The sequence below is a fragment of the Ambystoma mexicanum genome, chromosome 14 (assembly GCF_040938575.1).
Source record: "Ambystoma mexicanum isolate Mex_15411 chromosome 14, UKY_AmexF1_1, whole genome shotgun sequence".
Classification (NCBI taxonomy): Eukaryota; Metazoa; Chordata; class Amphibia; order Caudata; family Ambystomatidae; genus Ambystoma; species Ambystoma mexicanum.
In genome coordinates, this window is record NC_090940.1 from 88,174,442 (window position 1) to 88,188,066 (window position 13,625).

The window sequence follows — 13,625 nt, forward strand, 5'->3', positions numbered from 1 at the left end:
TCCACCATGCCAGATTGTGGTACCAGCGTGGGTTTTAAATTTAGTGTTGGCATTCCTTATGGGTGCTCCGTTTGACCCCTTGCTCTTGCTCTTGTTCTCAAAGATTGCTCACCTTCACAGTGATTTTCCTGGATGCCACCCCTTCTGCGAGAGACTGAGTGAATTCCAAGTGTTATCTGTTAAACCTCTTTTCTTGGTTTTCTCGAAAGGGAAGGTGACATTGAGAGTGAAACCTTCCTTCCTCCTGAAGATGATCTCAGACTTCCATCTCTCTGAAAAGATTTATCTTCCAGTATGTTTTCGTATGCCTCATCCCTCCAAGGCAGAAGGGGAGTCCATCAGCTGGACCCACTGTGGGCTCTCAGTTGCTAAGTCTCTCAGACATGGGATGTAATGAACGATTACCAGCTTTTTGTGGGTTATGCAGGTGCCCCTGCTGGCCAGCTGCGACCAAACAAACCCTGTCAATGTGGATCATTATCTTAATCTTGGAAGGTTATGTTCTGGCTGGAAAGATGACCCTGCAGTTCTCAGAGCTCATTCTACAAGAGATCTGATTGCCAGCTCTGCCTGAAAGAGGGGGTCCCTGTCTTGGGCATTTGCCAACAGTCTACATTGGCTTCACTGCACATGTCTGCCAAACGTTACTGGTTGGTTTCCCTTTTGGGGCAAGATTTTTGGTTGAATTCGGTAGGTCAAATGGTATATTTTATTTAGTTGTAGGGTGGGGAAAGGGCATAGGTTGAGGTGGGGGAGGTCGAGGGGTGCGGAAGTAGGGTCAAATCGGCAGTAGGTCAGGTTTTGTAGGTCAAACAACCCATATCCGCTAGGACACTTTCTTTTAGGTTTTGTGACCCCTCAGCAGCAGAGAGCTAGTCAGGTGGAGCCGGCATGGAGCCTCGTTGCACACTGTGGTGGGGAAAAGTTTTCCAAAGATCACCTGTGCAGAAGATAGAGTATCGTAGATGAGAAATCTGTGGGAGAAACATCCATCAGAAAGGACATTATGGAGAGTTAAGTAATTTGTTCTTCTGTCCATTTCAAAAGATTTCTCCTGTGAGTCAAAAACAAGTACAATTGTCAATTGATCATCTCAGCACTAATATGAGCATGTACGCCCTAATATCACATAACATGGGAATTAAAACAGTCATAGAGATAACCAATTGCACTACATGTATCCCCTCAACCAAATCTAGAGTATCCCCTATGCTATTTTCGATTGAACAAAGAATGAGAGGCTGTGGTTGTTTGAGTGTATGCTCCTGGTTAATGTATCTTGAAAACATGTCTGTATGGGACCTCGGAACTGGAAACCGGACTATGTTCATTTGTGTTTGTTGAAAGTTGGTATGTCATTTCGACCAGGAGGAAAGAGTACAGCAAGCAAAGGCTGCCCAAAGACAGAGTGCCTATACAATATATTGAGGGCATCTGGGAATGGATATCTGGGTGTTGAGGGGGACAGATTCCTCTGCCATGGACAATGTATAGATATAGCTAGTACACTTAATATAATAAGAGATGATGGATTCTGGGGTGAATTCCTGTCATAAAAGACTGTAAGGGGGTGTACGGTGTTCAGTTGTCAATGGGAATTTCTGTATCTACTTGCCAGAGATGACATTGTTATGTACATGCACCGTTTATCCCTTGTGCGCCTTTTTCTGGTTGAGCTCAATAGGGGCTCTCTCATTAGTGCCCAGCCTGTGCCCGGGACAATTGTATGCCTTTGTTGTACATCTCAACACTTGATGTTGAAAGTGAGAATTGCTTCAGGAGCGATCTAATGGCAAAGTGCACTGTCAGAACATTCCATCACTGTTGGCACTGCACACGTCCTCTCCTGGGGATGAGGGGACTGGGCACGGTCCGCACATAGCATTTCTGTTGGCATGGATTGGGGAGGTCACAATTTCGTGGTACACTTCTCTGGGACTTCCATTCCGCATGCCTTACTGCATGCTCACTTTGTCGTTTGGGTGAGGGGTGCATGCCTGTCTTCCCTCCAATTGCATGGAGGACACTCTTGTGTTTTTAAACAGGATCTGTAAAGGGACCCGCTCCCACTGGCACTGCCCACGTCGTCTGCTGGGGATGATGGGCTTGCACAATGTCAGCACATGCCACTGCTGTTGGCGCAGCAGTTGGCGCTGCATCACTGCTGGCGATGATGGGTTGACCTGCTGTTTGCTTTGTGCATGCCATTGCGGTTGGCGCTGCATCACTGCTGGCGATGATGGGTTGACCTGCTGTTTGCTTTGTGCATGCCATTGCGGTTGGCGCTGCATCACTGCTGGCGATGATGGGTTGACCTGCTGTTTGCTTTGTGCATGCCATTGCTGTTGGCGCTGCATCACTGCTGGCGATGATGGGTTTACCTGCTGTTTGCTTTGTGCATGCCATTGCGGTTGGCGCTGCATCACTGCTGGCGATGATGGGTTGACCTGCTGTTTGCTTTGTGCATGCCATTGCGGTTGGCGCTGCATCACTGCTGGCGATGATGGGTTGACCTGCTGTTTGCTTTGTGCATGCCATTGCTGTTGGCCCTGCATCACTGCTGGCGATGATGGGTTGACCTGCTGTTTGCTTTGTGCATGCCATTGCTGTTGGCCCTGCATCACTGCTGGCGATGATGGGTTGACCTGCTGTTTGCTTTGTGCATGCCATTGCTGTTGGCGCTGCATCACTGCTGGCGATGATGGGTTGACCTGCTGTTTGCTTTGTGCATGCCATTGCTGTTGGCCCTGCATCACTGCTGGCGATGATGGGTTGACCTGCTGTTTGCTTTGTGCATGCCACTGCTGTTGGCGCTGCATCACTGCTGGCGATGATGGGTTGACCTGCTGTTTGCTTTGTGCATGCCATTGCGGTTGGCGCTGCATCACTGCTGGCGATGATGGGTTGACCTGCTGTTTGCTTTGTGCATGCCACTGCGGTTGGCGCTGCATCACTGCTGGCGATGATGGGTTGACCTGCTGTTTGCTTTGTGCATGCCATTGCGGTTGGCGCTGCATCACTGCTAGCGATGATGGGTTGACCTGCTGTTTGGTTTGTGCATGCCATTGCGGTTGGCGCTGCATCACTGCTGCCGATGATGGGTTGACCTGCTGTTTGCTTTGTGCATGCCATTGCGGTTGGCGCTGCATCACTGCTGGCGATGATGGGTTGACCTGCTGTTTGCTTTGTGCATGCCACTGCGGTTGGCGCTGCATCACTGCTGGCGATGATGGGTTGACCTGCTGTTTGCTTTGTGCATGCCATTGCGGTTGGCGCTGCATCACTGCTAGCGATGATGGGTTGACCTGCTGTTTGGTTTGTGCATGCCATTGCGGTTGGCGCTGCATCACTGCTGCCGATGATGGGTTGACCTGCTGTTTGCTTTGTGCATGCCATTGCGGTTGGTGCTGCATCACTGCTAGCGATGATGGGTTGACCTGCTGTTTGCTTTGTGCATGCCATTGCGGTTGGCGCTGCTCGCTTCCTCTGCTGGGGATTATAACATATCATGGCTCTCAGAACATCTGAACAAGTTCTGGGATCCCACACACTATTGGGACGATATTTTCCTCTGAAGAAGGGCCATACAAGCAACATAGCATTGCTGCTCAGTCTTCTTTCCTAGTTTATGGTGCTGGGCCAGCACAATGGGTGGTGCACCAAGCAAACATTGGTACGATAGACGATACACTGTGAAAGGAGATGCAGCACTTTGGGCACATGCAGAAAGTGCTGGTTGATGACAGATCTTCCTCTCCCTCCTCTAGGTGGGGGCGGCCATCCTTTGCTGGTTCCCTACGATACACTGACGGCTAAAGAGAAGTCACGTGACAAGGAGAAGGCTCAGGAACTATTTAAGTTTCTTCAAGTGAATGGCTATGCCATATCCAGGTAGGGAATAAGGTTTGTTTCAGGAAAAAAAGCGCATGCTGCCCTTATGCTCCACCTTATCTTTGAATTGTGCTTCCTAGTTCCCTTGCTTGCTTCCTAGGTTTTACCCAGTCTGATCTCTCAGGTACTTGCTATGCGTTCAGGCACTACTGACCCAGCCCCACCTTCCTTACTGATAGATATTGTTGAATTAGGCATTTACCCCATGTCTCCCTCCAGGTTATTTCATAAAAAATGCAAATTGCACGCAGGGGGGTCACCAGTGTTAGCACTTGCGGCCTACTAGGTTCCCCTCATGCACATTTTTCACTTTTGCAAGGTGGCATGCAAACGTGAAGAACAATAGCAGGCGAAATCATCATTCTGTGCACCACACTCGGCCCCGTCAAAAGGAAAAGTTGTAAAAACACCCCAATGGCACCCACATCTTCAAATTATGGGTACTAATGGTGATTAAGCACACGTGACTGGGCCAGCGCTTTCGGCAAAAGCACCTAAAATGCTTGCTTAACGTGCCCTTGCTAAGATCCGGCCCTTAACTTGGGTGGCAGCCATTACCAACAGGGTCAGCCCTCCTCCTGTGTACCATTGCCTCATAAACATTAATCTGCCTGAGTAGAGCAGTGCAGCGCAATTTGGGAGCAGATGAGTAAATGTTAGTGCCACAATGTGGTCGGTCTTACCATTGGAACAAATAGGAGGAGATTTGTCTAGTCTCTTACATTGCTGAGTTTGGATCCCAAAAACCTAAATTCTAAACTTGGTGGTAGCCCGGAAACAAAAATCATGCTAGAAATTCTATGTAAAGCACTAGATTGCTCCGTCTATATGTGCAAAAATGGATGTAATTACCAATGCAGACAGTTAAACTTTGAAGCAAGCAATTCTAATTAAAACAAATACACCATTAGGTTTTGGGCAAGTCATTTAAAGGGCCATGAATGTTAAAAGCAGAGATGAGAGCCTATGGAAACCATGGCATAGCGCCCGGCTTTGGCTCTAAGATACGTTAGGGTCTTTATGGGGATATTGCCTGCATTGAAGCTTAAAATACTTGATTTCCCCCAAAGTGGGACTGTCGGCTTTTGGAGATTCCGTTGTTATTCTGCCCTCGTGGATTTAAAATGCATGACTTTTTGAAGTTACCTGACCTTTCAGACTGTGGACCTAGGTTACAGCATAGACCCTGCACATCCTAGAGAACATATGGTTCGCAATTTGTGATGAGGGTCAACACTACTCCCGCGGGAACCTTTCTGTCAATCGGAGTATATTTATACTTCTGTTTTTCACCGTCTACTCGTAGGGGCTTGAAGGATATGGAACTGGATGCCTCATCAATGGAGAAAAGATTTGCATTTAAATTTTTGAAGAAGATATTGAAGTATGTTGATTCAGCACAGGAGTTTATAGCACACTTGGGTAAGTCTTGAGTCCTTTTTGAATGAGCTTTAAGGGTGTGTGCGTATCATCGTACTGCAAATAATGGCCCGTCCCCACTCCCTGGCCAATATAGTGTGCTTGCTTCATGAAGCCAGCAAGAGAGCTTAGTGTGGCCGAGAACCAACTTCAGAAATCTGGTGTTACCCAGAGGTCACAGGTTTGAATGTTGGATGATCCATCTCAGGTAGATACAACCTGTAGCAAAACAGATGGGCAATAGCAGGACTGTTACCAACTTCGTGAAGCACCTTCACATTTCTATTTGATTATCGCATGCTGTGCAAATAACCAATCAATATTATTACTTGATTGATTTATAACTACTATGCACACAGAAACATGAATAACATTTCACCTTAACAGTTGGGACTTGTGATGCAATGCTGTTTTATTCACTGTCACCCAATGTGTATTTGCAGAGGCCATCGTCAGTAGTGGGAAATCAGAGAAGTCCCCACATGAGCAGGAAATCAAATTCTTTGCCAAGGTAAGTGAATGCTCTTTTACATAGCAACCTGTAGTAATTGTTATTTTCAGATAAGGAATTTCTTAAAATTCATTAAGACTTTCTGTTCTGCTGAGTTGGTTTGCGTGCTACTTTCGTGATTTTGTCGTATTTGAACAGCACATTTCTTACAATGCTTCAATTGAACCAGCACTAAGTCCTAGGATTTGCAGGACAGTGGCAGCTTTGATATAAGGGCTTATTTTCCCTGCAACGGTAGACTGTACTGGGAGTGTACTGTCCCTTTTTGAGGCACCTGGATCAAATCACTTAAATGCTTATATAATCCTCATTACGGGCATGTAGCCCATTTCGTTTAGTTCATATTTATCTTTGAGTTATTGCATAATTTCAAACATTACATAAGACAAGATTTGCTGAATGGAAATCATGGGGTAACCATATCGTAACATCACTCGTTTATCTAATCTTGTTAAAATCCCATCAGCATCAATTAGCAGTTTTCTTAGAGGAGGCCTATTTTTGAGGTTTCAACATTATGCTCCTTTGCAATGAGATCTTTATTCCCATTTCTAATGGATTGCACCCTCCTACGGATTCCTCAACTTAGATGTTTATTCTCCTGTTTTGCAGCTCTCTGAAACCTTTTTCCCAGCAGATGACGCTGTGCACACTGGCGTTGATGGTCCTTCAGTCATCGTATTCGTGACCGGACATGACGTTGATCCGGGTACAAATAGCGCACTCGGCGCCCCATGACCTCTCTCACTTTTTTATGCATACCCAGCCGTGATTGTGGCACAAAAATGTCACTCGCCGATCCTCAGAGAGTTTGTCTGTGGTGCCTCGGTACCAACCACTTTGTGGCAGATTGCGGCTCGTGTCAAGTTATGACATCTAACGCCTTAAAGGAGAGCCTCTAAATTGGCCCAGAGTCGCTCATCGTCGAAGTCCCCAAGTACAATGCCTTCGAAGATCAGACGCGACGAAAAGAGCTCTGCCTCTGATAAATCTCCCCAGTAGGAAAAGAAACGGTTGAATAAACATCATAAACGATCTTACTCGAGGAGTGACTACCTCATCGAAAAAGAAGGGAAGGAGGAAGCATTCATCAACAGACTCATCCCCACAGAGACAGGTACGTTTCTCGTCTAAATCCACCTCAGCTGAGAATTGGGAAGAGTTTTGCATCAAAATGATGAAGGTCTTCAAGAAACTGGTCCACCAGTTCTCTCTTTCTCCTGGAAGAAGACTACTGAGCCCACCACACCCGACAAGGTCAGCAAGGACTCAGGTCACCAACCACCTTGTGCAGCTAAGAGCCACAGACCAGTGAAATCCTCGATTCGAAGACTGTCGATGCCGCCAACTACATCAGCACCTCATGCGTTCTTCGATGTTCCGTCAGCTCCATCGACACCATCGACATAAAAAAAGAATCCATTGAAGACAGTCAAAGATCCCTCAAGTAAATTTACTCCAACATATACGAGGGATTTTATGTCCTCTTTTCAGGACATTTTTGATGAGGATGACGACCCAGCTCCCTTTGGGTATGAACCCATGGGCCTTCCTTTACATTCTGAACAGTTTGCACGACGCAAGTGGCTTGGACACCTCTCCTGAGGTGGAATTCCCACAGGGAGATCCTAGAGCCCACTCTGATGTGGCAAATAGGAGGATGATGGCTAAGATGCCTTCGGTTGGGGCCCACCTGGTGGCATAACGGGATGTAACATGACACATAACATAACGTAACATAAAGCGCATGTTCACCCCTGAAGGGAAGGGGCATCTTGGTGCTAATAACAGATGTTTATTGTTACCCAACTTAATGGTACTAATTTTCTCAACCCCAGAAGGATGAAGGGCTGAGAGAACCTGCCAGGATTCGAACCTGTGTCCATGAGGTCAAACAAGGGCCCCTGTAGTGAATGCATTAGTCCACTGAGCTACAGACCCTAATGTGACCTGGCTGACATTCTAGACAAGGGTACAACCGTTGAACCCATCCTTACCTTACATAATGCCATCAAAAATCCCCTCATGGAGCTATGGCAGACTCCCTGCTTGGGGACAGCAGTCCACAGGTATTTTACCAAGAAGTACAGACCAGCCTTATCTTGTCCACAGTTCCTAACCAGACATCCAGCACATGATGGTCTTGTAGTACAAGATTCAACTGTGGGTAACCAGGCTAGCGCATATCCATCTTTACCTCCTGACAGGGATGATAAGCATTATGATGCTTTAGCAACAAAGGTTTTTGCCTCTGGAAGTATGACACTTAAAGCAGTCAATGCTTCATGTGCTCTGTCTAGGTATACACATACCTGATGGTCTGTTATAACTGAGACACCCGAGCACATCCCTTAGAGTGAAATGATGAAAGGTTTCCTCAACATAGTGGAGGATGGAAAGGAAGCCATGCACCAATCCCTGCAGTCAGGACTCGACATGGACGCGAGTGATGTATGGCTGCATGTGAAGATTCACCGGTGCAGAAAGTCAAGGTTTGTGCAGGATGTTCAAGCAAAATTGCTTGACATGCCCTTTGCCGGCACATATCTATTTGGCCAAGTGGCAGATGACAGCCTGGAATTGCACACATCCAAGTCAATGGGTGCGGTGATAAGGCACATGCTCAACCTTTCACTCAATGGAAGGACAAGCCTTTTCGTTACTACAACTATGGACAAAAAGGTAAGCAGCCTGATGCCCGTCAAAGGGATGTAAAACACAGACCGCCTTTGTGTCAGTCTCCTCCAGTGCTGCCTATGCCGCAAAACCTCTTTAAGAACTTCTGCTACACTACACCAGTAGGGGGACGTCTGTCTCACCAATCGCAAGAATGGTGTGCCATTACTTTGGATGCATGTGCACTTCAGGTAGTTTCCCAAGTTTAAAGCATTATATTTTTAAAGCACCCTCTGGAATGAACCCCCCTGGTCAGACCACCTCCTCTTCCAGACTCACTGCTCCTGCAAGAGGTTTCCCCTCATCTTTAGAAGGGTGCCATATATTTGGTACCTATACGGTAAAGGAACAGAGGCTGGTACTTGCACTATATGCTTTGTCCCAAAGAAGGATGGAGGTCTGCAACCAGTTCCTCAGGAAAGACAAATTCAAGATGGTGACATTCTCGTAAATCCTCCAGGCCTAGAAATTCATGATTGGGTGGCATCACTTGACCTACAGGACACTTACTTCCATGTGCTGATCCATCCAAGGCATAGTAAGTCCCTGAGGTTCGTCATAGGCAACACTCACTACCAGTATTGAGTTATGCCTTTCGGGCTTACCTGTGCCCGGGGGTCTCCACCAAGCAGTTGGCAGTGGTGGCAGCCAGTCTCAGGAAAGGAGGTAGTCACGTCTTTCCCTACCTGGCCGATTGGTTAATCAGGGCACAGTCTTCGGATCAAGTCCTGGATCATCTCAATCACACCTGCCACCTCCTGCATCTTCCTGGTGCCAGAGACTCGGGTGAGAATGAGATCGCTCCAATGGGCCCTCAGATCTCAATGGTCGCAGTTCTCTGGCAGTATGACAGACTTGATTCAAGTCCCGAGCAGAGTCATTCAGGACCTCCTGTGGTGGATTTGCACAGAGAACGTGGTGGTGGGAGAACAGTTTTGGCAGCCACGGCCAGAGGTGACTGTAGTCATTGACACATCTCTGAAAGGCTGGTGCCCTCACCTGAACGAGCTGATCGTGAGTGGGCTATGGTCCCTGGCAGGACAAAACTTCAAATAATTCTGTTGGAGTTGAGGCGATCAGACTGGCGCTGATGGCCTTCTTGCCCTCCATGTAGGGGAAGACTGTCCTGATCATGACAACACCGAGGCCATACACTACATCAACAAGGGAGGTGGTGTAGGGCTGCTCCCCCTGTGCAGAGAGGTGATGCCGCTCTGATTCTGGGCATTACAGGCCAAGATCTGCTTGTGGAAATTCACCTCGCCGGGAAGGAGAATACGATGGTAGACACCCTGAGCAAGCAGTGCTCGGTCTCCCATGAGTGCAAGCTCTGCCAGGAAGTTCTCCTAGAGATCTTCACCCTCTGGGGAACCCCTCAAGTAGATCTGTTTGCATCCAGTGTGAATAGGAAGTGCAAGCTTTTCTGATCCAGGGAATTGTCCCCCGAGAGGAGCACTGGGGGACGCATTGGTGGTGGAGAGGAACTTCCAGCTCCTGTTTGCATTCCCACCGATTCCCATCATCCCTCAAGTCATCAGGAGGCTGAAGAGGTACGGAACAACCATTGTCCTGATTGTACCAGATTGGGCGGGAGAACGTGATACTCAGACCTTCTGGGCATGGCCATCTGTCCTCCAAAACGTTGTCCCCGGAGACCAGACCTTCTCTTTCAGGAGGGGGCTGGTTCTTCTTCTGAGCATACACACCCTTAACCGGCATGCCTGGCTTCTGAAAGGCTAAGGATTGGGACAATCTGGAAGACATGATGGAGGTGTTCTTTCGTCTAGAGGCCCAGCAACTAAAGCTCTATAATGCTGCCATTGGAGGACATTTTGCAGCTGGTTCAGAGCTCTGGATGTGGATCCCTTTTTATGCGACACCTCATGAGTATTGTCCTTCCTTTTTCATTTGGCAATTGTAGGTCACCACCATCAAGGGCTATTTAGCAGTGCTATCCATTTTTAAGCAGAACAAGGATCATACTTCTCGATCCCCTTGGTGATGCAGTTTTTATAAGGCCTAACTAACACTTTCCCTCGGACACCCTTCATGGTATCCGCATGGGACTTATACTTGGTGTTAACATTTATCATGGTTTCCCAGTTTGAGAAATTGCATTCATGCCCTCTGAGGCTACAATCCTGGAATAAGGTATTTTTGGTCACTATTTCCTCAGCCCGGGAGTGAGTGAATTGCAGGCCCTGTCCTGTAACCTTTTACAATCTTTTCTATCGACAAGGTGACTCTTAGAGTACATCCTTCATTCCTTAAGAAGGTCGTATCAGAGTTCCACCTGTCATCAGCAATTTGTTTGCCCACCTTCTATCCTTCTCATACATCCAAGGAGAAAGAAAGTCTGCATAGGCTAGACCCTAGGAGAGCTTTGAGTTTCTACATCACCATGGGGAAACAATTCAGACTGGAAGATCAGCTATTCATTGGGTATACCAGCCCGAAAACGGGCAATGGAATAACAAAGCAAACCAGCTCTAGATTGATAGTGCTTTGTGTTTCTGAATGCCACACCACAGCGGGTAAGGAAGTCCCTAAAGGATTCAGGGAACACTCCACTATGGGTGTGGCAGCTACCTCTGCTCTCCAAAGAGGGATATATGTAAAGGATATCAGTCAGTCAGGCTGTGACGTGGTCCTCTATATAAACATTCTCAAAACACTACTGCCTGGATTCAGTGTCTGCAAATGAGTGTCAAAGTGGTGTCATCATCATATCATCCTTCCCCCCCTCTTCTGTAATGGTCTTACTGCTGTGCAAGTCTATCTAAGATTTTCTTTTATTTTATTTTTCATTTTTAAAGTGCTCACACAGCACGCGGGCATCGAGGTGCTGTTACAGAAATTGTTTTTTTAGTTGCGTAATAGTTTTTTTTGTGTCTTAGTTGTGTATTTATAACGCGCTTAAACACTCAGAGGTTTCTAAGCACAGACCCGGGGATCGAACCTGTGTTGCTTTGTGTCGTCTTGCTTCCAAGGCGTGCACGTTGCCGCTGAGCTATCCTCCCGGGACAAGATGAGGAATCTGTGGGAGGACACAACCTATCAGAAGAACAAATTACTTACCACTGGTAATGTTCTTTCTACTGGATGTTCCTCCCAAAGTTTCCTCATCGCCCTCCCAGCCTACCCCACGGTTAAGGAGCTCCCTAATACCATTATACAATGAAGCTTCTTTAACGCTTGAACAGCTAACCTTGTCTCTAATCCCTAACGTTGCTGTGCAAGGGTAAAAAATGACAACTGAGGTCATGCAGCACCGAGCACGCAATTTGTACCTGCATCGAAGCCACGTTCCGGTCAAGAAGATGAGTACTCGACGACCATCAACACCAGTGCCTACGATGTGTTTGCTGGGGGAAACGTTATCGAGAGTTGCAAAGCAGGAGAATACATATCTGGGGTAAGTAATTTGTTCATCTATTTTTCCAAGTTGACCTTTTTCCAGATTTCCAGATTTGCAAGTCTTTCACGCCCACTACACACCCTCAAGCAACTCCATGGATTTCACTCGTTCACATCCTATTGCCTAGAACTACAGCAAATCTCAATTAAGGAACAACATAAATCAATAATTTCACGAAAACATAGGGCACAATAGGGAGGTAGAGCATGTGAATAATGTATATGAACAGTCTCATTACAGAGTGCCAAATGAGCACCCCGTGTGGAAAAGGAGCCTCAGGATAACCATGCAGCAGAATGTCCCAGACTACAATACACCAACGGATTTTTCAGTGTTGATATTTTACCCACTTTCTGTAGGAATAACTGCAAGATGTTGCCTTTTTTATTGTTTTATTATATTCAAACCAATTGCTCAGGATCCAGAATAGTATGGTCGGAGAGGAACATTAGAGCGGCTACAGAAGCACTTACATCTTCCGCTCAGTGGTCTCTTCCTCATTTCGAACAGATGACCGCAAACGAAATAGAAGAATGGATCCTAGGATTCTCGGGTCTGCATGCCACCATAAAAATGAAGCACATGATAAAATTGGGAGGTTCAACTCCCCCTTATAATAAGGGTGTACGTGACGCCAAGAGAGGGCTAAGAGCAGAGATTCGGGGTCTTAAGCACTTGCATATAGTGGGAACAACCTATTACGAAAAAGTCAGAAAAGCCAAAAATAAATACAGAGCCTGTATTAGGAACATCAGAACAATAGAGAGGAATATCAGAAATCAAAAGCTTGTTAAAACCATTTGCTCTGGAAACTCGCGTAATATATGGCTACTATTAAATGAGAACAGAGAGAAGGTTAAGGGCCATTTAGACAACCCCATTGGTGAGGAATCATGGCTAAAATTTTTATTAGATCGTAATTCTGGAGAGGCGGATGATCCAATTACACCTGTAGTGAAGGCTCCCTTTCCTCCGCCTCTTGATGTCTCGGAAGAGGCCATATATAATAAAATAGCCACCTTGAAAGCTTCCAGAGCTCCTGGCCCCAATGGGTTGGCCAATGCAGTTATTAAGAACCACCCTGCTTTTTGGGCACACCTCCTCTCTATTCTTTTCAAAAAGGTCTTAGCCCAGGGGACGACTCCCCGCTCATGGCAAACAGCTATATTGGTGCCGGTGTTCAAAAAGGGTAGCCGCATGGATCCAAATAACTATAGGCTTCTCTCCATGCTTGATACCATGGGAAAACTTTTTGCAGCACTTCTGCTTATGGAGCTGCAGAATTGGGTAGAACACACCAACATTCTTAGCAAATTCCAATGTGGTTTTCGCCGTGGCTTCTCTACCACGCGCAATCTTTGGGTGATGGATACGCTCCGAACGCGGGCGCTTAGCAAGTGACAGCCCCCGCTCTATGCGCTATACATTGACTGCAAGGCTGCCTTTGACTCCATCCCAAGAGTTAGGCTGTGGACTAAGCTAGAATCCATGGGCTGTCCGCCAGGTCTCCTTCACTATCTAAGACAGTTGCATTATAATACCACGGTGTGCCTCAGATTAAACAAAGAGGGCAGTATGACTAGACAGGTGAGACAGAACAGGGGGGTAAAACAGGGATGCGTAACAGCACCCCTGGTGTATAATCTATACGTTTATGATATCCCATCAGCACTGGCCGAGGCGAATAATTGCCCACCTAAAATGAGGGAA

The 13,625-nt window shown here is 46.8% G+C and overlaps 1 protein-coding gene across 7 annotated transcripts in view; it reads left to right on the top strand.

Moving 5' to 3' along the window:
• The window catches only part of RYR3 (ryanodine receptor 3), a 1,751,462-nt gene that overhangs the window by 1,168,129 nt on the left and 569,708 nt on the right, over positions 1–13,625 (top strand). For all 7 annotated transcript variants that reach the window (XM_069638568.1, XM_069638566.1, XM_069638573.1 and 4 more), the window contains 3 exons: positions 3,768–3,891; positions 5,198–5,313; positions 5,754–5,821. In XM_069638568.1, coding sequence (XP_069494669.1) covers positions 3,768–3,891; positions 5,198–5,313; positions 5,754–5,821 — 308 coding nt within the window. The remainder of the gene's footprint in view (positions 1–3,767; positions 3,892–5,197; positions 5,314–5,753; positions 5,822–13,625) is intronic.